The 20,763-nt window shown below is 53.2% G+C and overlaps 1 protein-coding gene across 4 annotated transcripts in view; it reads left to right on the forward strand.

Moving 5' to 3' along the window:
- Window positions 1-1,383: 1,383 nt before the first annotated feature.
- POMGNT1 (protein O-linked mannose N-acetylglucosaminyltransferase 1 (beta 1,2-)) overlaps window positions 1,384-20,763 on the forward strand; it is a 49,682-nt gene continuing 30,302 nt past the window's right edge. The window contains exons 1-10 of one of the 4 annotated variants that reach the window (XM_089664566.1): window positions 1,384-1,664; window positions 3,490-3,703; window positions 5,084-5,186; window positions 6,392-6,504; window positions 11,201-11,266; window positions 11,354-11,467; window positions 11,873-11,990; window positions 12,074-12,172; window positions 13,981-14,108; window positions 18,092-18,162. In XM_089664566.1, coding sequence (XP_089520692.1) covers window positions 3,530-3,703; window positions 5,084-5,186; window positions 6,392-6,504; window positions 11,201-11,266; window positions 11,354-11,467; window positions 11,873-11,990; window positions 12,074-12,172; window positions 13,981-14,108; window positions 18,092-18,162 — 986 coding nt within the window. In that variant the 5' untranslated portion in view covers window positions 1,384-1,664; window positions 3,490-3,529. Of the gene's footprint in view, window positions 1,665-1,815; window positions 1,840-3,489; window positions 3,704-5,083; window positions 5,187-6,388; window positions 6,505-11,200; window positions 11,267-11,353; window positions 11,468-11,872; window positions 11,991-12,073; window positions 12,173-13,980; window positions 14,109-18,091; window positions 18,163-20,763 lie in introns of those variants that run through there. The other 3 variants (XM_089664567.1, XM_089664564.1, XM_089664565.1) reach the window with 3 other exon arrangements.

The raw sequence follows: 20,763 nt of genomic DNA on the forward strand, positions 1-20,763 counted from the left end.
CACATGAGAGGAAGTGAGGAACTAGGGCCACAGGACAGGAACTGAGGAGGAATTAGGGCCACAGGACAGGAAGTGAGGAGGAATTAGGGCCACAGGACAGGAAGTGAGGCGGAATTAGGGCCACAGGACAGGAAGTGAGGAGGAATTAGGGCCACAGGACAGGAAGTGAGGAGGAATTAGGGCCACAGGACAGGAAGTGAGGCGGAATTAGGGCCACAGGACAGGAAGTGAGGAGGAATTAGGGCCACAGGACAGGAAGTGAGGAGGAATTAGGGCCACAGGACAGGAAGTGAAGAGGAATTAGGGCCACAGGACAGGAAGTGAGGAGGAATTAGGGCCACAGGACAGGAAGTGAGGAGGAATTAGGGCCACAGGACAGGAAGTGAGGAGGAATTAGGGCCACAGGACAGGACGTGAGGAGGAATTGCCCTTCCATTCCCACTGTACTGTGTAAACTTCTGGTGCTATATAAATCCTGAATAAAAATAATAAATAATAATTGGTGTCACAAGACAAAAGTGAGGAGGAGTTGGGGTCACAGGACAGGAAGTGAGGAGGAATTGGGGTCACAGAACAGACAGTGGGGTGGAATTGGGGTCTCAGAACAGAAAGTGGAGTGGAATTGGGGTCACAGAACAGGAAAGGGGCTAGAATTGGTGTCACAGGACAGGAAGTGAGCTGGAATTGGGGGTCCCAGGACAGGAAGTGAGCTGGAATTTTGGATCACAGCACAGGAAGTGAGTCGGAACTGGGGTCTCAGGACAGGAAGTGAGGCGGAATGGGGGTCACAGGATAGGAATTGAGCTGGAATTTGGATCATAGGACAGGAAGTGAGCTGGAATTGGGGTTGACAGGACAGGAAATGAGCTGGAATTGGGGGTGAAAAGACATGAGCTAGAATTGGGGTCAAAGCACAAGAAGTGGATTGGAATTGGGGTCACAGGACAGGAAGTGAGCTGGAATGGGGGTCACAGCATAGGAAGTGAGCAGGAATTGGGGGTCACAGGACAAGAAGTGAGCTGGAATTGGGGTCAAGGGACAGGAAGTGAGGAGAAATAGGGGTCACAGGACAGAAAATTTGTTGGAATTGGGGTCATAGGACAGGAAGTGAGTTGGAATTGGGGGTCACAGAAAAGGAAGTGAGGAATTGGGGTCATAGGACAGGAAGTGAGGAGCAATGGGGGTCACAGGACAGGAAGTAAGTGGAATTGGGGTCACAGGACAGGAAGTGGGATGGAATTGAGGTGAAAGCACAGGAAGTGGGGTGGAACTGGTGGTTAAAGTACAGGAAGTGGGTTGGGATCGGGGTCACAGGACAGGAAGTGAGGTGGAATCGGGGTCACAGGACAGGAAGTGGGGTGAGATTGGGGTCACCGGAAACGAGGGAGTATGTTCCCAGTCGGGTCACAGGTCAGTTGTTCCCCTCCCCCATCACACACGTCGATAGATCGCTCAACCGAGTGGGAGGAGCTCGGATTAAATCCCGGAGAATAACCACGCCCACCAGAACACATCCCTCCCTAGGGGCGGGGCATTCTTTCAACTCTCACTGCGCCTTGCGTGCGGGTGCTCGGGGTGGGTCACGTGTCTGTGCGCGCTCCCGCCTCCATCCATCCGGGAAGATATGAGGAGATCGGTCGGTGTGTGTCCGACTGTCCGAGCGGGTGAGACACCCGAAACACCCCACATCCCCCTCCCCCTCCCCCGTCTGTACCTCCCCTCTGCCACCAACGCCCCAGTCATCCAATTACATCACCCCCCCCCCCATCACTCATCACTAGATGGGGAGAGCAGGGTATGACATCACGTAGGGAATGACATCACTGGGGGGAGTGCAAGGTATGACATCACTGGGGGGGGGAGCGGAGAGCAGGGTATGACATCACTGGGGGGGGGGGGGGGAGCAGAGAGCAGGGTATGACATCACTGGGGGGAGCGGAGAGCAGGGTATGACATCACTGGGGGGAGCGGAGAGCAGGGTATGACATCACTGGGGGGGGAGCGGAGAGCAGGGTATGACATCACTGGGGGGGGAGCGGAGAGCAGGGTATGACATCACTGGGGGGGAGCGGAGAGCAGGGTATGACATCAGTGGGGGGAGGGGGGAGCAGGGTATGACATCAGTGGGGGGAGCAGGGTATGACATCAGTGGGGGGAGGGGGGAGCAGGGTATGACATCAGTGGGGGGGGAGCAGGGTATGACATCGGAGGGGGGAGCAGGGTATGACATCAGTGGGGGGGGAGCAGGGTATGACATCAGTGGGGGGAGGGGGAGCAGGGTATGACATCAGTGGGGGAGGGGAGAGCAGGGTATGACATCAGTGGGGGAGGGGGGAGTAGGGTATGACATCAGTGGGGGAGGGGAAAGCAGGGTATGACATCAGTGGGGGAGGGGGGAGCAGGGTATGACATCAGTGGGGGAGGGGAAAGCAGGGTATGACATCAGTGGGGGAGGGGAGAGCAGGGTATGACATCACTAGGGGGAGGGGGGAGCAGGGTATGAGATCAGTGTGGGAGGGGGAGCAGGGTATGACATCAGTGGGGGAAGGGGGAGTAGGGTATGACATCAGTGGGGGAGGGGAGAACAGGGTATGACATCGCTAGGGGAGGGGAAAGCAGGGTATGACATCACTAGGGGGAGGGGAGAGCAGGGTATGACATCAGTGGGGGAGGGGGGAGTAGGGTATGACATCAGTGGGGGAGGGGAGAACAGGGTATGACATCGCTAGGGGAGGGGAAAGCAGGGTATGACATCAGTGGGGGGAGGGGGAGTAGGGTATGACATCAGTGGGGGAGGGGAGAACAGGGTATGACATCGCTAGGGGAGGGGAAAGCAGGGTATGACATCAGTGGGGGGAGGGGGAGTAGGGTATGACATCAGTGGGGGGAGGGGGAGTAGGGTATGACATCAGTGGGGGGAGGGGGAGTAGGGTATGACATCAGTGGGGGAGGGGGGAGTAGGGTATGACATCAGTGGGGGAGGGGGGAGTAGGGTATGACATCACTAGGGGAGGGGAAAGCAGGGTATGACATCAGTGGGGGGAGGGGGAGTAGGGTATGACATCAGTGGGGGAGGGGAGAGCAGGGTATGACATCAGTGGGGGAGGGGAGAGCAGGGTATGACATCAGTGGGGGAGGGGAGAGCAGGGTATGACATCAGTGGGGGAGGGGAGAGCAGGGTATGACATCAGTGGGGGAGGGGAGAGCAGGGTATGACATCAGTGGGGGAGGGGAGAGCAGGGTAGGACATCAGTGGAGGGAGGGGAGAGCAGGGTATGACATTAGTGGGGGAGGGGAGTAGGGTATGACATCGCTAGGGGAGGGGAGAGCAGGGTATGACATCAGTGGGGGAGGGGGGAGCAGGGTATGACATCATTGGGGGAGGGGAGAGCAGGGTATGACATCACTAGGGGGAGGGGGGAGCAGGGTATGAGATCAGTGGGGGAGGGGTACGATGCTCCATCACTGATGATATATTTTGCCCCCCAGTGTTGATGCCCCCCCAGAGTTCAGGGCTCTGCGGGTCGCCATGACTAGAGGACACAGACAGATGGGCCCCAATCCTCAGGGGCCCCGGCCTGGCCCAGAAGACATGGAGAACTGGGACCCCGGGAAGCCCCCCCTCCCCCATAAGAAGCGGAGTTGGTACCTGGCCTGGAAATACAAGCTGACCAATCAGAGGGCGGTGCGGAGGATGTGTCAGGTAACCATGGAGACTGGGGAGGGCATCCTGGGGGTTGTAGTCCTGCAGTGGGATTGGTGGAGAGGAAGTCGTGTCTCCGGGAGACAGGATGTCATCCACACTATCCCCCCCCTCCATAGCCGGCCCCATGGGGGTCCTCATCTTCTCCTCCAGATTGCCATGGATAGGGTGAGTGACCCGTCAGTGGGCGTGTCTATGCAGGGAGGTGAGTGTCGGCTGTGTGGGGAGGAGCTCAGGTGGGGGGGGGGCGGTACTGGTAAATGTGAACACGACCCTGCTGGGGGGGATCCCAGTGATGGTGGGGGGAGGGGAGGATCTGTTGGGGAATTCTGACTTCCTGTCTGTGGGTGGGACAATGAAGGGAAATCCCCCCCAGTGTGGTCATGGTGGTCCTAGCCCCGCCTACTAATAACAGACAGTCGGGGTGAGGTGATGGGGGCTCAGGAAAGGGTTCATCTGTGAGCTCCATGTCAGAGGGTAATGGGCATCGGTGACCCCGGGGAGGAGTCTACATAACGGGGTGTGGTGACCCCAGCGAGGTGTCTACATAACAGGGTGTGGTGACCCCGGGGAGGTGTCTACATAACGGGGTGTGGTGACCCCGGGGAGGTGTCTACATAACGGGGTGTGGTGACCCCGGGGAGGAGTCTACATAACGGGGTGTGGTGACCCCGGGGAGGTGTCTACATAACTGGGTGTGGTGACCCCAGCGAGGTGTCTACATAACGGGGTGTGGTGACCCCGGGGAGGTGTCTACATAACGGGGTGTGGTGACCCCGGGGAGGTGTCTACATAACGGGGTGTGGTGACCCCGGGGAGGAGTCTACATAACGGGGTGTGGTGACCCCGGGGAGGTGTCTACATAACGGGGTGTGGTGACCCCGGGGAGGTGTCTACATAACGGGGTGTGGTGACCCCGGGGAGGAGTCTACATAACGGGGTGTGGTGACCCCGGGGAGGAGTCTACTTATCTGGGTGTGGTGACCCCGGGGAAGAGTCTACATAATGGGGTGTGGTGACCCCGGGGAGGTGTCTACATAACGGGGTGTGGTGACCCCAGCGAGGTGTCTACATAACGGGGTGTGGTGACCCCGGGGAGGTGTCTACATAACGGGGTGTGGTGACCCCGGGGAGGTGTCTACATAACGGGGTGTGGTGACCCCGGGGAGGTGTCTACATAACGGGGTGTGGTGACCCCGGGGAGGTGTCTACATAACGGGGTGTGGTGACCCGGGGTAAGAGTCGACATGATGGCGTGCGGTGACCCCAAATATGCGTCAGTTTTGATGCTCCATATTTCCGTCTGTTCCTGAAGTGTCGGATATTCTGTGTAGTGATTGGTTGTGGACTGATCATGTGGTCACCTTCCTCCTCCCACAGACGGGGGCCGTCCTCTTCCTTCTGGTCACTGTCATTGTCAACATCAAGCTGATCCTGGACACCCGGAGAGCGGTGAACGAGGAGGACATCGACCAGGACTACGGTGAGTGTGACCGCCCGGGGGAGGGGGCGGAGATTATACACCGCATCCTCTGATTGGATGGTTTGGTGATGTGGGAGTTCCGGGTGATGGGGAATCCTCTCCGATCATCGTCATCTCATTGGATGGTTGGTGATGTGGGAGTTCCTGGTGATGGGGAATCCTCTCCAATCATCGTCCTCTCATTGGATAGTTGGTGATGTGGGAGTTCCGGGTGATGGGGAATCCTCTCCGATCATCGTCCTCTCATTGGATAGTTGGTGATGTGGGAGTTCCGGGTGATGGGGAATCCTCCGATCATCGTCCTCTCATTGGATGGTTGGTGATGTGGGAGTTCCGGGTGATGGGGAATCCTCCTATCATCGTCCTCTCATTGGATGGTTGGTGATGTGGGAGTTCCGGGTGATGGGGAATTCTCTCCTATCATCGTCCTCTCATTGGATAGTTGGTGATGTGGGAGTTCCGGGTGATGGGGAATCCTCCGATCATCGTCCTTTCATTGGATGGTTGGTGATGTGGGAGTTCCGGGTGATGGGGAATCCTCCGATCATCGTCCTCTCATTGGATGGTTGGTGATGTGGGAGTTCCGGGTGATGGGGAATCCTCCGATCATCGTCCTCTCATTGGATGGTTGGTGATGTGGGAGTTCCGGGTGATGGGGAATCCTCCGATCATCGTCCTCTCATTGGATGATTGGTGATGTGGGAGTTCTGGGTGATGGGGAATCCTCCGATCATCGTCCTCTCATTGGATGGTTGGGGATGTGGGAGTTCCGGGTGATGGGGAATCCTCTCCGATCATCGTCCTCTCATTGGATAGTTGGTGATGTGGGAGTTCCGGGTGATGGAGAATCCTCTCCGATCATCGTCCTCTCATTGGATGGTTGGTGATGTGGGAGTTCCGGGTGATGGGGAATCCTCTCCGATCATCGTCCTCTCATTGGATGGTTGGTGATGTGGGAGTTCCGGGTGATGAGGAATCCTCCGATCATCGTCCTCTCATTGGATGGTTGGTGATTTGGGAGTTCCGGGTGATGGGGAATCCTCCGATCATCGTCCTCTCATTGGATGGTTGGTGATGTGGGAGTTCCGGGTGATGGGGAATCCTCTCCGATCATCGTCCTCTCATTGGATGGTTGGTGATGTGGGAGTTCCGGGTGATGGGGAATCCTCCGATCATCGTCCTCTCCTGTCCTCTCTCCTCAGAAGACATCGTCCACAATGTGGAATTTCCTCGAAGAACGGCCGGAGGGAAGAGAGTCCTGGATGTGGAAGTCTATTCCAGCCGCTCCAAGGTCTACATTGCGGTGGATGGGACCACGGTGGGTGTCAGAGGCGGGCGGTGGGTGTCAGAGGAGGGCGGTGGGTGTCAGAGGAGGGCGGTGGGTGTCAGAGGCGGGCGGTGGGTGTCAGAGGCGGGCGGTGGGTGTCAGGAGGGCGGTGGGTGTCAGAGGAGGGCGGTGGGTGTCAGAGGCGGGCGGTGGGTGTCAGAGGCGGGCGGTGGGTGTCAGAGGCGGGCGGTGGGTGTCAGAGGCGGCCGGTGAGTGTCAGAGGCGGGCGGTGGGTGTCAGAGGCGGGCGGTGGATGTCAGAGGCGGGCGGTGGGTGTCAGAGGCGGGCGGTGGGTGTCAGAGGAGGGCGGTGGGTGTCAGAGGAGGGCGGTGGGTGTCAGAGGCGGGCGGTGGGTGTCAGTAAATGTGGCGGCTGCATTTGTTTTCTTTTCTCCGGCTTCCTTTATTTTCATCCCCCAGTTTAAAATGTAATAAATGTTACTTATCAATAGAAACCTGAGCCGCACAATGGCCTCGATGAAATTAACTTCACATCAGAGTCCCCCCCCCCCTTCGCATCAGAGTCCCCCTTTGCATCGGAGTCCCCCCCCCCCCCCCCTTTGCATCGGAGTCCCCCCTTCACATCACAGCCTTCCTTTCACATCGGTTTTCCTCCTTCACATAAGAGCCCTCTTTTCATATCGGAGTTCCCCCTTCCATATCAGAGTTTTTCTCTTCACATTATAGCCCCCCTTTCACGTCGGAGCCCCCCCCCCTTCACATCATATATGCTCCTTCACGTCGGAGTTCCCCTCTTTCACTTCGGAGTTCCCCCCTTCCAAGAGTTTTTTTCTTCACATCATAGCCCCCATTTCACATTTGAGTCCTCCCTTTCACATCATAGCCCCCCTTTCACGTTTGAGTCCCCCCCTTTCCCATCATAAACACCCTTTCACATCAGAGCCCCTTCCTTAACATCAGAACCCGTTTTTCATATCAGAGTTTCCCTTTCCATATCAGAGTTTTTCTCTTCACATCATAGCCCCCCTTTCGCTTCAGAGCTCCCCCTTTCACATCATAGCTGCCTTTTCACGTCAGAGTTCCCCCCTTCACATCGGAGTTCCCCCCCCCCCCCTTCATATTGGAGTTCCCCCCCCCCTTCATATTGGAGTTCCCCCCCCCCCTTCATATTGGAGTTTCCCCCTTCCAAGAGTTATTTTCTACACATCATAGCCTCCGTTTCACGTTGGAGCCCCCCCTTGCACATCATAGCCACCCTTTCACATCGGAGTTCCCCCCCTCACATCACAACTTCCCTTTCACATCGGAGCCCTCCCTTCACATCAGATTTCCCCCTTCACTTGAGCCCCCTTTTTATATCATATACTAGGGGCCACAATACGAGACTGGGGAGATGTTCCATGAGGCTGGTAGAGATCAATACTATTGATGTCCTGTGGTCTTGATGTGCTGTTGATAAAGGGAAGTCCGGTGGCTTTGATGCTCTGTCCATAGAGGGACATCCTGTGGTCTTGATGCTCTGTCCATAGAGGGACATCCTGTGGTCTTGATGCTCTGTCCATAGAGGGACACCCTGTGGTCTTGATGCTCTGTCCATAGAGGGACACCCTGTGGTCTTGATGCTCTGTCCATAGAGGGACACCCTGTGGTCTTGATGCTCTGTCCATAGAGGGACATCCTGTGATCTTGATGCTCTGTCCATAGAGGGACATCCTGTGGTCTTGATGCTCTGTCCATAGAGGGACATCCTGTGGTCTTGATGCTCTGTCCATAGAGGGACATCCTGTGATCTTGATGCTCTGTCCATAGAGGGACGTCCTGTGATCTTGATGCTCTGTCCATAGAGGGACATCCTGTGATCTTGATGCTCTGTCCATAGAGTAATGTCTCGTGGTCTTGATGCTCTGTCCATAGAGGGACACCCTGTGGTCTTGATGCTCTGTCCATAGAGGGACGTCCTGTGATCTTGATGCTCTGTCCGTAGAGGGAAGCCCGGTGGCTTTGCTGCTCTGTCTGTAGAGGGACATCCTGTGGTCTTGATGCTCTGTCCGTAGAGGGACGTCCTGTGGTCTTGATGCTCTGTCCGTAGAGGGACATCCTGTGGCCTTGATGCTCTGTCCATAGAGGGACGTCCTGTGGTCTTGATGCTCTGTCCGTAGAGGGACATCCTGTGGCCTTGATGCTCTGTCCATAGAGGGACATCCTGTGGTCTTGATGCTCTGTCCGTAGAGGGACATCCTGTGGTCTTGATGCTCTGTCTTAGAGGGACATCCTGTGGTCTTGATGCTCTGTCCATAGAGGGACATCCTGTGGTCTTGATGCTCTGTCCATAGAGGAATGTCCTGTGGTCTTGATGCTCTGTCCATAGAGGGACATTCTGTGGTCTTGATGCTCTGTCCATTGAGGGACATCCTGTGGTCTTGATGCTCTGTCTTAGAGGGACATCCTGTGGTCTTGATGCTCTGTCCGTAGAGGGACATCCTGTGGTCTTGATGCTCTGTCCGTAGATGGACATCCTGTGGTCTTGATGCTCTGTCCATAGAGGGACGTCCTGTGGTCTTGATGCTCTGTCCATAGAGGGACGTCCTGTGATCTTGATGCTCTGTCCATAGAGTAATGTCTCGTGGTCTTGATGCTCTGTCCATAGAGGGACGTCCTGTGGTCTTGATGCTCTGTCCATTGAGGGACATCCTGTGGTCTTGATGCTCTGTCCATAGAGGGACGTCCTGTGGTCTTGATGCTCTGTCCATAGAGTAATATCTCGTGGTCTTGATGTGCTGTCCGTAGAGGGAAGCCCAGTGGCTTTGCTGCTCTGTCCATAGAGGGACATCCTGTGGTCTTGATGCTCTGTCCATAGAGGGACATCCTGTTGTCTTGATGCTCTGTCCATAGAGGGACATCCTGTGGTCTTGATGCTCTGTCCATAGAGGGACATCCTGTGGTCTTGATGCTCTGTCTTAGAGGGACATCCTGTGGTCTTGATGCTCTGTCCGTAGAGGGACATCCTGTGGTCTTGATGCTCTGTCCGTAGATGGACATCCTGTGGTCTTGATGCTCTGTCCATAGAGGGACGTCCTGTGGTCTTGATGCTCTGTCCATAGAGGGACGTCCTGTGATCTTGATGCTCTGTCCATAGAGTAATGTCTCGTGGTCTTGATGCTCTGTCCATAGAGGGACGTCCTGTGGTCTTGATGCTCTGTCCATAGAGGGACGTCCTGTGGTCTTGATGCTCTGTCCATAGAGGGACGTCCTGTGGTCTTGATGCTCTGTCCGTAGAGGGACGTCCTGTGGTCTTGATGCTCTGTCCGTAGAGGGACATCCTGTGGCCTTGATGCTCTGTCCATAGAGGGACGTCCTGTGGTCTTGATGCTCTGTCCGTAGAGGGACATCCTGTGGCCTTGATGCTCTGTCCATAGAGGGACATCCTGTGGTCTTGATGCTCTGTCCGTAGAGGGACATCCTGTGGTCTTGATGCTCTGTCTTAGAGGGACATCCTGTGGTCTTGATGCTCTGTCCATAGAGGGACATCCTGTGGTCTTGATGCTCTGTCCATAGAGGAATGTCCTGTGGTCTTGATGCTCTGTCCATAGAGGGACATCCTGTGGTCTTGATGCTCTGTCCATTGAGGGACATCCTGTGGTCTTGATGCTGTGTCTTAGAGGGACATCCTGTGGTCTTGATGCTCTGTCCGTAGAGGGACATCCTGTGGTCTTGATGCTCTGTCCGTAGATGGACATCCTGTGGTCTTGATGCTCTGTCCATAGAGGGACGTCCTGTGGTCTTGATGCTCTGTCCATAGAGGGACGTCCTGTGATCTTGATGCTCTGTCCATAGAGTAATGTCTCGTGGTCTTGATGCTCTGTCCATAGAGGGACGTCCTGTGGTCTTGATGCTCTGTCCATTGAGGGACATCCTGTGGTCTTGATGCTCTGTCCATAGAGGGACGTCCTGTGGTCTTGATGCTCTGTCCATAGAGTAATATCTCGTGGTCTTGATGTGCTGTCCGTAGAGGGAAGCCCGGTGGCTTTGCTGCTCTGTCCATAGAGGGACATCCTGTGGTCTTGATGCTCTGTCCATAGAGGGACATCCTGTGGTCTTGATGCTCTGTCCATAGAGGGACATCCTGTGGTCTTGATGCTCTGTCTTAGAGGGACATCCTGTGGTCTTGATGCTCTGTCCGTAGAGGGACATCCTGTGGTCTTGATGCTCTGTCCGTAGATGGACATCCTGTGGTCTTGATGCTCTGTCCATAGAGGGACGTCCTGTGGTCTTGATGCTCTGTCCATAGAGGGACATCCTGTGATCTTGATGCTCTGTCCATAGAGTAATGTCTCGTGGTCTTGATGCTCTGTCCATAGAGGGACGTCCTGTTGTCTTGATGCTCTGTCCATAGAGGGACGTCCTGTGGTCTTGATGCTCTGTCCATAGAGGGACGTCCTGTGGTCTTGATGCTCTGTCCATAGAGTAATATCTCGTGGTCTTGATGTGCTGTCCGTAGAGGGAAGCCCGGTGGCTTTGCTGCTCTGTCTGTAGAGGGACATCCTGTGGTCTTGATGCTCTGTCCATAGAGGGACATCCTGTGGTCTTGATGCTCTGTCCATAGAGGGACATCCTGTGGTCTTGATGCTCTGTCCATAGAGGGACATCCTGTGGTCTTGATGCTCTGTCCTGTGCTCTCAGTCGGGATAAGCTATGTCTTTACAATTCCATGTGTTTGTGTTGTGCAGGTTCTGGAGGACGAGGCCCGAGAACAGGGCAGAGGAATTCACGTCATAGTACTGAACCAAGCCTCGGTATGTCGCAGTCATGCGGTAACCTCTGACAGCTTTATCATATTGCAATTTTTTTAAGTGATTTGACTTTTTTTTTTTGCCCTGCAGGGTCATGTGATGGCGAAGAGAGTTTTTGACACATATTCCCCACATGAAGATGAAGCAATGGTTCTGTTCTTAAACATGGTGGCCCGTGGTCGTATCCTTATCTTTACAGTCAAGGTCAGTTCTGAGTAATGGGTAGGGGGGCTTCCTTGTTGGGGAACTGGAAACCATCGCTTGGGGGGAAAGGGCTTTCTTATTTGGAAATTGGAAACCATTGTTTGGGGTGAGGAGGAGCTCTCAATTTGGAGACTGGTAACTATTGCTTGGAGGGAGGGGTGGAGGGGCTTCCATTTTGGGGACATTAAACTATGGCTTGGGGGAGGAGGGGAGGAGATTTCATTAGTTGGAGACTGGAAACCATCTTTTTAGGAGGAAGGGTTCCCTATTAGGGGACTGGAAACCATGGCCTGGGAAGGAGGATGGGGGTTGTTCTTTAGGAAACTGGATGATAGCCGATTAACAGTACAGAGGACAACCGTCTGGGATTTTCCATTTGTTATGTATTTCTTCTTTGTGTTCCAGGATGAAGGATCCTTTCATCTGAAAGACACAGCGAAGAACCTGCTGAAGAGTTTGGGCAGTCAGGTGGCTCTGACGTTGGGCTGGAGGGACATGTGGACTTTTGTGGTGAAGAAAGGAGGTGAATTGTTTGTTTGTCCCCAAATTCTTGTCATAGCGCCTGCATTGTCCTCTGTGGGGTACATGATATCGTTATTCCTTCAGGGCAAATCTATGGAGAAAAACACTCAAAGTCACCAGCACTGTCCACGTGGGGAGATCCCGTTCTGCTGAAGACCGATATTCAACTTGTTCCCCCAGAAGGTGAGCTGTGTGCGGTCTGCCCCTCCTCCAGAGAGTGAGCTGTGTGTGGTCTGCCCCTCCTCCAGAGAGTGAGCTGTGTGTGGTCTGCCCCTCCTACAGAGAGTGAGCTGTGTGCGGTCTGCCCCTCCTACAGAAGGTGAGCTGTGTGTGGTCTGCCCCTCCTACAGAAGGTGAGCTGTGTGCAGTCTGCCCCTCCCCAGACAGTGAGCTGTGTGCGGTCTGCCCCTCCTACAGAAGGTGAGCTGTGTGCAGTCTGCCCCTCCCCAGACAGTGAGCTGTGTGCGGTCTGCCCCTCCTACAGAAGGTGAGCTGTGTGTGGTCTGCCCCTCCTACAGAGAGTGAACTGTGTGTGGTCTGCCCCTCCCCAGACAGTGAGCTGTGTGTGGTCTGCCCCTCCTACAGAGAGTGAGCTGTGTGTGGTCTGCCCCTCCTACAGAAGGTGAGCTGTGTGCAGTCTGCCCCTCCCCAGACAGTGAGCTGTGTGCGGTCTTCCCCAGAAGGTGAGCTGTGTGCGGTCTGCCTCTTCTTCAGAGAGTGAGCTGTGTGTTGTCTGCCTCTCCTCCAGAGAGTGAGCTGTGTGTGGTCTGCCCCTCCCCCAGACAGTGAGCTGTGTGTGGTCTGCCCCTCCTCCAGAAGGTGAGCTGTGTGCGGTCTGCCCCTCCTCCAGAGAGTGAGCTGTGTGTGGTCTGCCCCTCCTACAGAAGGTGAGCTGTGTGTGGTCTGCCCCTCCCCCAGACAGTGAGCTGTGTGTGGTCTGCCCCTCCCCCAGACAGTGAGCTGTGTGTGGTCTGCCCCTCCCCCAGACAGTGAGCTGTGTGTGGTCTGCCCCTCCCCCAGAAGGTGAGCTGTGTGCGTTCTGCCCCTCCCCAGACAGTAAGCTGTGTGCGGTCTTCCCCAGAAGGTGAGCTGTGTGCGGTCTGCCTCTTCTCTAGAGAGTGAGCTGTGTGCTGTCTGCCCTTCTCCCAGAAATTAGCTGTGTGTGGTCTGCTCCTCTCTCAGAAGGTGAGCTGTGTGCATTCTGCCCCTCCCCCACAAGGTGAGCTGTGTGCATTCTGCCCCTCCCCCACAAGGTGAGCTGTGTGCGTTCTGCCCCTCCCTCAGAAGGTGAGCTGTGTGCGTTCTGCCCCTCCCTCAGAAGGTGAGCTGTGTGCATTCTGCCCCTCCCCCACAAGGTGAGCTGTGTGCATTCTGCCCCTCCCCCACAAGGTGAGCTGTGTGTGTTCTGCCCCTCCCTCAGAAGGTGAGCTGTGTGCGTTCTGCCCCTCCCTCAGAAGGTGAGCTGTATGCGTTCTGCCCCTCCCTCAGAAAGCTGTATGCGGTCTGCCCCTCTCCCAGAAGGTGAGCTGTATGCGTTTTGCCCCTCCCCCAGAAGGTGAGCTGTGTGCGTTCTGCCCCTCCCCCACAAGGTGAGCTGTGTGTGGTCTGCTCATCTTCCAGTAGGTGGTCTGTATTCGGTCTACCCCTCCCTCAGAAGGTGAGCTGTGTGCGGTCTGCCCCTCCTCCAGAAGGTGAGCTGTGTGCGGTCTGCCCCTCCTCCAGAAGGTGAGCTGTGTGCGGTCTGCCCCTCCTCTAGAGAGCGAGCTGTGTGTGAATCCCATGTGGCCGGTCTGCAAAAACTGCCTTGTTATTGGTGATCGTGTGATTGTTGAAGTTTCCTTTCTGGGTTATTCTTGGATGGCTGCTTTGTCTCACCCTGAGATGAGGGCATCTCTGGGGAGGACCAATCAGCAGCCTGGCAGGGACTATTTCACAGTAATCCAGCAGAAGAGTCTCCGTGCTCCACCTGAACGTGTGAAATGTCTCTGCAGATGCTGAATGTCATTGGCCGGACACCGAGCTGAACAGACGGAGGAAGCGATTCTGCAGCAAAGTGGAGGGGTACGGCAGTGTGTGCAGCTGTAAGGACCCCACCCCCATCGAATTCAACCCCATCCCTGTGAGTATAGCAGGCGGCCATTTTCCTGAAGACCAAATGCTATGCAATGGAGAGGTCCTTTATACCGATCAGTGAATACATGGAGGGTGTCTGTCAGTGAATACGTGGTGGATATCTGCCCATACATACACAGATATGGTGTCCTGCTTTGCAGCACTTCATGATGGTTGTGCTTTACTGCTCCTGCTTAGCGTTTGTCTTCTTGTGTGCCTGATATCTTATTTCAGTGGTTGGTAAAGCTGTAAAACAGTAACAGTTATGTAGAGCTTGTGGTCATGTCCTGTCATGGACTTCCAAATGAACCCGATGAAAATCACTCTGCGGGTGGGCCTGTTATCACCACTCTACTTGACATACACTATATTGCCAAAAGTATTGTCCCCGCCCTCCATATCATGTGATTCAGGTGTTCCAATCCCCTCCCAATCATGTGATTCAGGTGTTCCAATCCCCTCCATGGACACAGGTGTATACAATCAAGCCCCTAGGCATGCAGACGGCTTCTACAAACATTGGTGAAAGAATGGGTCGCTCTCAGGAGCTCAGTGACTCCAAGCGTGGTCCCGTGATAGGTGGCCACCTGGGCAATAAGTCCATCCGTGACATTTCCTGGCTACTAAATATTCCACGCTCAACTGTTAGTGGGATTATAACAAAGTGGAAGCAACTGGGAACAACAGCCACTCAGCCACCAAGTGGTAGGCCACGTCACATGACAGGGCAGGGTCAGCGCATGCTGAAGCGCACACAGTGCGCAGAAGTCGCCAACTGTCTGCAGAGTCAATAGCTAAAGACCTCCAAACTTGGTGTGGCCTTCAGATGAGCCCAACAACAGTGCGTAGAGAGCTTCATGGAATGGGTTTAAATGGCCGAGCAGCTGCATCCAAGCCTTCCATTACCAAGTGCAATGCAAAGCGTCGGATGCCGTGGTGTAAAGCACGCTGCCACTGGACTCTAGAGCAGAGGAGATGTGTTCTCTGGAGTGACCAATCACGCTTCCCTGTCTGGCAATCCGATGGACGTGTCTGGGTTTGGTGGTGGCCAGGAGAACGGTACTTGCCTGACTGCATTGTGCTAAGTGTAAAGTTTGGTGGAGGGGGGGTTATGGTGTGGGGGTGTTTTTCAGGGGGTGGGCTTGGCCCCCTAGTTCCAGTGAAGGGAACTCTTAAGGCGACATTTTGGACAATTTCATGCTCCCAACTTTGTGGGAAGAGTTTGGGGATGGCCCCTTCCTGTTCCAACATGACTGCGCACCAGTGCACAAAGCAAGGTCCATAAAGACATGGAGGAGCCAGTTTGGGGTGGAGGAACTTGACTGTCCTGCACAGAGTCCTGACCTCAACCCCATAGAACACCTTTGGGATGAATTAGAGCGGAGACTGCGAGCCAGGCCTCCTCCCCCGACATCAGTGCCTGACCTGACAAATGTGCTTCTGGAAGAATGGTCCAACCTTCCCATAGACACCCTCCTAAACCTTGTGGACGGCCTTCCCAGAGGAGTTGAAGCTGTTATAGCTGCAAAGGGAGGGGCCAACTCAATATTGAACCCTACGGACTAAGACTGGGAGGCCATTAAAGGTCATGTGCGTGGAAAGGGCGGGGCCAACTCAATATTGAACCCTACGGACTAAGACTGGGGGGCCATTACAGGTCATGTGCAAGGAAAGGGCGGGGCCAACTCAATATTAAACCCTACGGACTAAGACTGGGGGGCCATTACAGGTCATGTGCAAGGAAAGGGCAGGGCCAACTCAATATTGAACCCTACGGACTGAGACTGGGGGGCCATTAAAGGTCATGTGTATGGAAAGGGCGGGGCCAACTCAATATTGAACCCTACGGACTAAGACTGGGGGGGCCATTAAAGGTCATGTGTGTGGAAAGGGTGGGGCCAACTCAATATTGAACCCTACGGACTAAGACTGGGGGGGCCATTAAAGGTCATGTGTGTGGAAAGGGCAGCGGCCCAACACTGCCGGCAATATAGTGTATGTAGAAATCTGGGCAAGTCGGATGGGGGTGGTGGTGTCTGGATAGATTTGGGAGGCCCAGTCCTCCTAATAGCTTACTTCAGCTAAAAGATGTCTAAGTCGGGGTTTGTGATTTGTCTGTGTCGGGTTCTGACAACATGTGCGGCACGGCTATCGGCAGATCTCTAAATGAGGCCCCTAAAGGTGATATGATAATCTCTAGGGGCCAGTTTGAGTGCCCCAAGTTAAAATAGAACTTTAGGCAAAACTTCTTTTCTTTTAATTTTGGATAGAGTAAGGGAGTGCTACAACCCATGTAATGTTTTTTTTTTTTTTTTTGCCATCTGTATCCCATTGGGGAGATTTCCCTTCACTTCCTGTCCCATATTCAAAACAGGAAGTGGGAGGAAATCCCTGCAAATAATGGAATTCCTTGGGGACCCCCCAGGGTCACTGGAATTGCTGTCCTCCTTGGAAGATTTCCCCTCTATTATTTTCTTGGGACAACCCAAAATTTGAAGGTTTCTTTTACTTTTAATGACAATGGAAAACAAATAGAGAGGGTGAATGTTCCTAACGGGGACACAGACAGCGAAAAAAATCTGACTGGGGGTCTAATCCATTTCTTTAAATATGAATATTCAAAACATTCTCAAAGTCCTCAGAATTAATTCAAAATATTGTAGCAAGCAGAACATGGAAGGAGAATATCAGCGGGTATCCTCAAGGTGACGTCCAGGGACCATCCAGGGACCAAAGTGTCCTCAGCTCTTCTCACCCTGTTTGTCATGAATTATGCTGTTGCCAGGCTCCATCAGAGATGGGTTTGGGTTCGATATCATTGGGGCTATTGCTTCAAGGGCACTATCCATATGGTGGTGCAGACTCTACGGTCCCAAACTAACGGCACTATCAATAAAGCCGGCTGATATCCAGCCAAAGAGCCTGGGCAGCAAAGTCAATATGATAATGTAGACAGGGCACATCCAGGCAGAAGATGTCTGCGGTAAAAATAAAATCAATAATTATTCATTATATCTCAGCTGTGGATAACCCAGTCAGTGGGAGGAATAGTGCCCCATCATTGGTGTCAGTGGGAAGAATAGTGCCCCATCATTGGTGTCAGTGGGGGGAATAGTGCCCCATCATTGGTGTCAGTGGGAGGAATAGTGCCCCATCATTGGTGTCAGTGGAAGGAATAGTGGCCATCTTTGGTATCAGTGGGAGGAATAGTGCCCCATCATTGGTGTCAGTGGGAGGAATAGTGCCCCATCATTGGTATCAGTGGGAGGAATAGTGCCCCATCATTGGTGTCAGTGGGAGGAATAGTGCCCCATCATTGGTGTCAGTGGGAGGAATAGAGCCCCATCATTGGTGTCAGTGGGAGGAATAGTGCCCCATCATTGGTGTCAGTGGGAGGAATAGTGCCCCATCATTGGTGTCAGTGGGAGGAATAGTGCCCCATCATTGCTGTCAGTGGGAGAAATAGTGCCCATCATTGGTGTCAGTAGGAGGAATAGTGCCCTATCATTGGTGTCAGTGGGAGGAATAGTGCCCCATCATTGGTGTCAGTGGGAGGAATAGTGCCCCATTGTTGGTATCAGTGGGAGGAATAGTGCACCATCATTGGTATCAGTGGGGGGAATAGTGCACCATCATTGGTATCAGTGGGAGGAATAGTGCCCCATCATTGGTGTCAGTGGGAGGAATAGTGCCCCATTGTTGGTATCAGTGGAAGGAATAGTGCCCCATCATTGGTGTCAGTGGGAGGAATAGTGCCCCATCATTGGTGTCAGTGGGAGGAATAGTGCCCCATCATTGGTATCAGTGGGAGGAATAGTGCCCCATCATTGGTGTCCGTGGGAGGAATAGTGCCCCATCATTGGTGTCAGTGGGAGGAATAGTGCCCCATCATTGGTGTCAGTGGGAGGAATAGTGTCCTATCATTGGTATCAGTGGGAGGAGCCTAAGACCTCAGAATATCGCTTACTCTGTGCTTTCCCTTTAAAACAGCTAAAAGACAACAAGGTGTGGAACGTTCCGGTAGCAGTGATTGCTGGGAACAGACCCAATTACCTGTACAGGTGAGTGTATGTGTGAGGGAGTTATTACATGTACAGGTGAGCTGTATGTAGAGGGGAGTTATTACATGTACAGGTGAGCTGTATGTGGACAGGAGTTATTACATGTACAGGTGAGCTGTATGTGGAGGGGTGTTATTACATGTACAGGGGAGCTGTATGTGGAGGGGTGTTCTTACCTGTACAGGTGAGCTGTATGTAGAAGGGTGTTATTACCTGTACAGGTGAGCTGTATGTGTAGGGGTGTTATTACCTGTACAGGTGAGCTGTATGTGGAGGGGTGTTATTACATGTACAGGTGAGCTGTATGTGGAGGGGTGTTATTACCTGTACAGGTGAGCTGTATGTGGAGGGGTGTTATTACCTGTACAAGTGAGCTGTATGTGGAGGGGAGTTATTACCTGTACAGGTGAGTTGTATGTGGAGGGATGTTATTACCTTTACAATGAGCTGTATGTGGAGGGATGTTATTACCTGTACAGGTGAGCTGTATGTGGAGGGGTGTTATTACATGTACAGGGGAGCTGTATGTGGAGGGATGTTATTACCTATACAGGTGAGCTGTATGTGTAGGGGTGTTATTACCTGTACAGGTGAGCTGTATGTAGAAGGGTGTTATTACCTGTACAGGTGAGCTGTATGTGGAGGGGTGTTATTACCTGTACAGGTGAGCTGTATGTGGAGGGGTGTTATTACCTGTACAGGTGAGCTGTATGTGGAGGGGTGTTATTACCTGTACAGGTGAGCTGTATGTGGAAGTGTGTTATTACCTGTAAAGGTGAATTGTATGTAGAGGGATGTTATTACCTGTACAGGTGAGCTGTATGTGGAGGGATGTTATTACCTATACAGGTGAGCTGTATGTAGAAGGGTGTTATTACCTGTACAGGTGAGCTGTATGTGGAGGGGAGTTATTACATGTACAGGTGAGCTGTATGTGGAGGGGAGTTATTACATGTACAGGTGAGCTGTATGTGGAGGGGTGTTCTTACCTGTACAGATGAGCTGTATGTGGAGGGGAGTTATTACCTGTACAGGTGAGCTGTATGTGGAGGGGTGTTATTACCTGTGCAGGTGAGCTGTATGTGGAGGGGTGTTATTACCTGTGCAGGTGAGCTGTATGTGGAGGGGAGTTATTACCTGTACAGGTGAGCTGTATGTGGAGGGGTGTTATTACCTGTACAGGTGAGCTGTATGTGGAGGGGTGTTATTACCTGTGCAGGTGAGCTGTATGTGGAGGGGTGTTATTACCTGTGCAGGTGAGCTGTATGTGGAGGGGAGTTATTACCTGTACAGGTGAGCTGTATGTGGAGGGGTGTTATTACCTGTGCAGGTGAGCTGTATGTGGAGGGGAGTTATTACCTGTACAGGTGGGTTGTATGTGGAGGGGTGTTATTACCTGTACAGGTGAGCTGTATGTGGAGGGGTGTTATTACCTGTACAGGTGAGCTGTATGTAGAAGGGTGTTATTACCTGTACAGGTGGGTTGTATGTGGAGGGGTGTTATTACCTGTACAGGTGAGCTGTATGTGTAGGGGTGTTATTACCTGTACAGGTGAGCTGTATGTGGAGGGGTGTTATTACCTGTGCAGGTGAGCTGTATGTGGAGGGATGTTATTACCTGTACAGGTGGGTTGTATGTGGAGGGGTGTTATTACCTGTACAGGTGAGCTGTATGTGGAGGGGTGTTATTACCTGTACAGGTGAGCTGTATGTGGAGGGGTGTTATTACCTGTACAGGTGAGCTGTATGTGGAGGGGTATTATTACCTGTACAGGTGAGCTGTATGTGGAGGGGTATTATTACCTGTACAGGTGAGCTGTATGTGGAGGGGAGTTATTACCTGTACAGGTGAGCTGTATGTGGAGGGGTGTTATTACCTGTACAGGTGAGCTGTATGTGGAGAGGTGTTATTACCTGTACAGGTGAGCTGTATGTGGAGGTGTGTTATTACCTGTACAGGTGAGCTGTATGTAGAAGGGTGTTATTACCTGTACAGGTGGGTTGTATGTGGAGGGGTGTTATTACCTGTACAGGTGAGCTGTATGTGTAGGGGTGTTATTACCTGTACAGGTGAGCTGTATGTGGAGGGGTGTTATTACCTGTACAGGTGAGCTGTATGTGGAGGGGTATTATTACCTGTACAGGTGAGCTGTATGTGGAGGGGTATTATTACCTGTACAGGTGAGCTGTATGTGGAGGGGAGTTATTACCTGTACAGGTGAGCTGTATGTGGAGGGGTGTTATTACCTGTACAGGTGAGCTGTATGTGGAGGGGTGTTATTACCTGTACAGGTGAGCTGTATGTGGAGAGGTGTTATTACCTGTACAGGTGAGCTGTATGTGGAGGGGTGTTATTACCTGTACAGGTGAGCTGTATGTGGAGGGGTATTATTACCTGTACAGGTGAGCTGTATGTGGAGGGGAGTTATTACCTGTACAGGTGAGCTGTATGTGGAGGGGTGTTATTACCTGTACAGGTGGGTTGTATGTGGAGGGGTGTTATTACCTGTACAGGTGAGCTGTATGTGGAGGGGAGTTATTACCTGTACAGGTGAGCTGTATGTGGAGGGGAGTTATTATTAAACTGTTTCATGCTGTGAA

Source organism: Staurois parvus, unplaced genomic scaffold (assembly GCF_062004578.1).
Source record: "Staurois parvus isolate SC_StPar_1 unplaced genomic scaffold, SC_StPar_1.0 ptg001948l, whole genome shotgun sequence".
Classification (NCBI taxonomy): Eukaryota; Metazoa; Chordata; class Amphibia; order Anura; family Ranidae; genus Staurois; species Staurois parvus.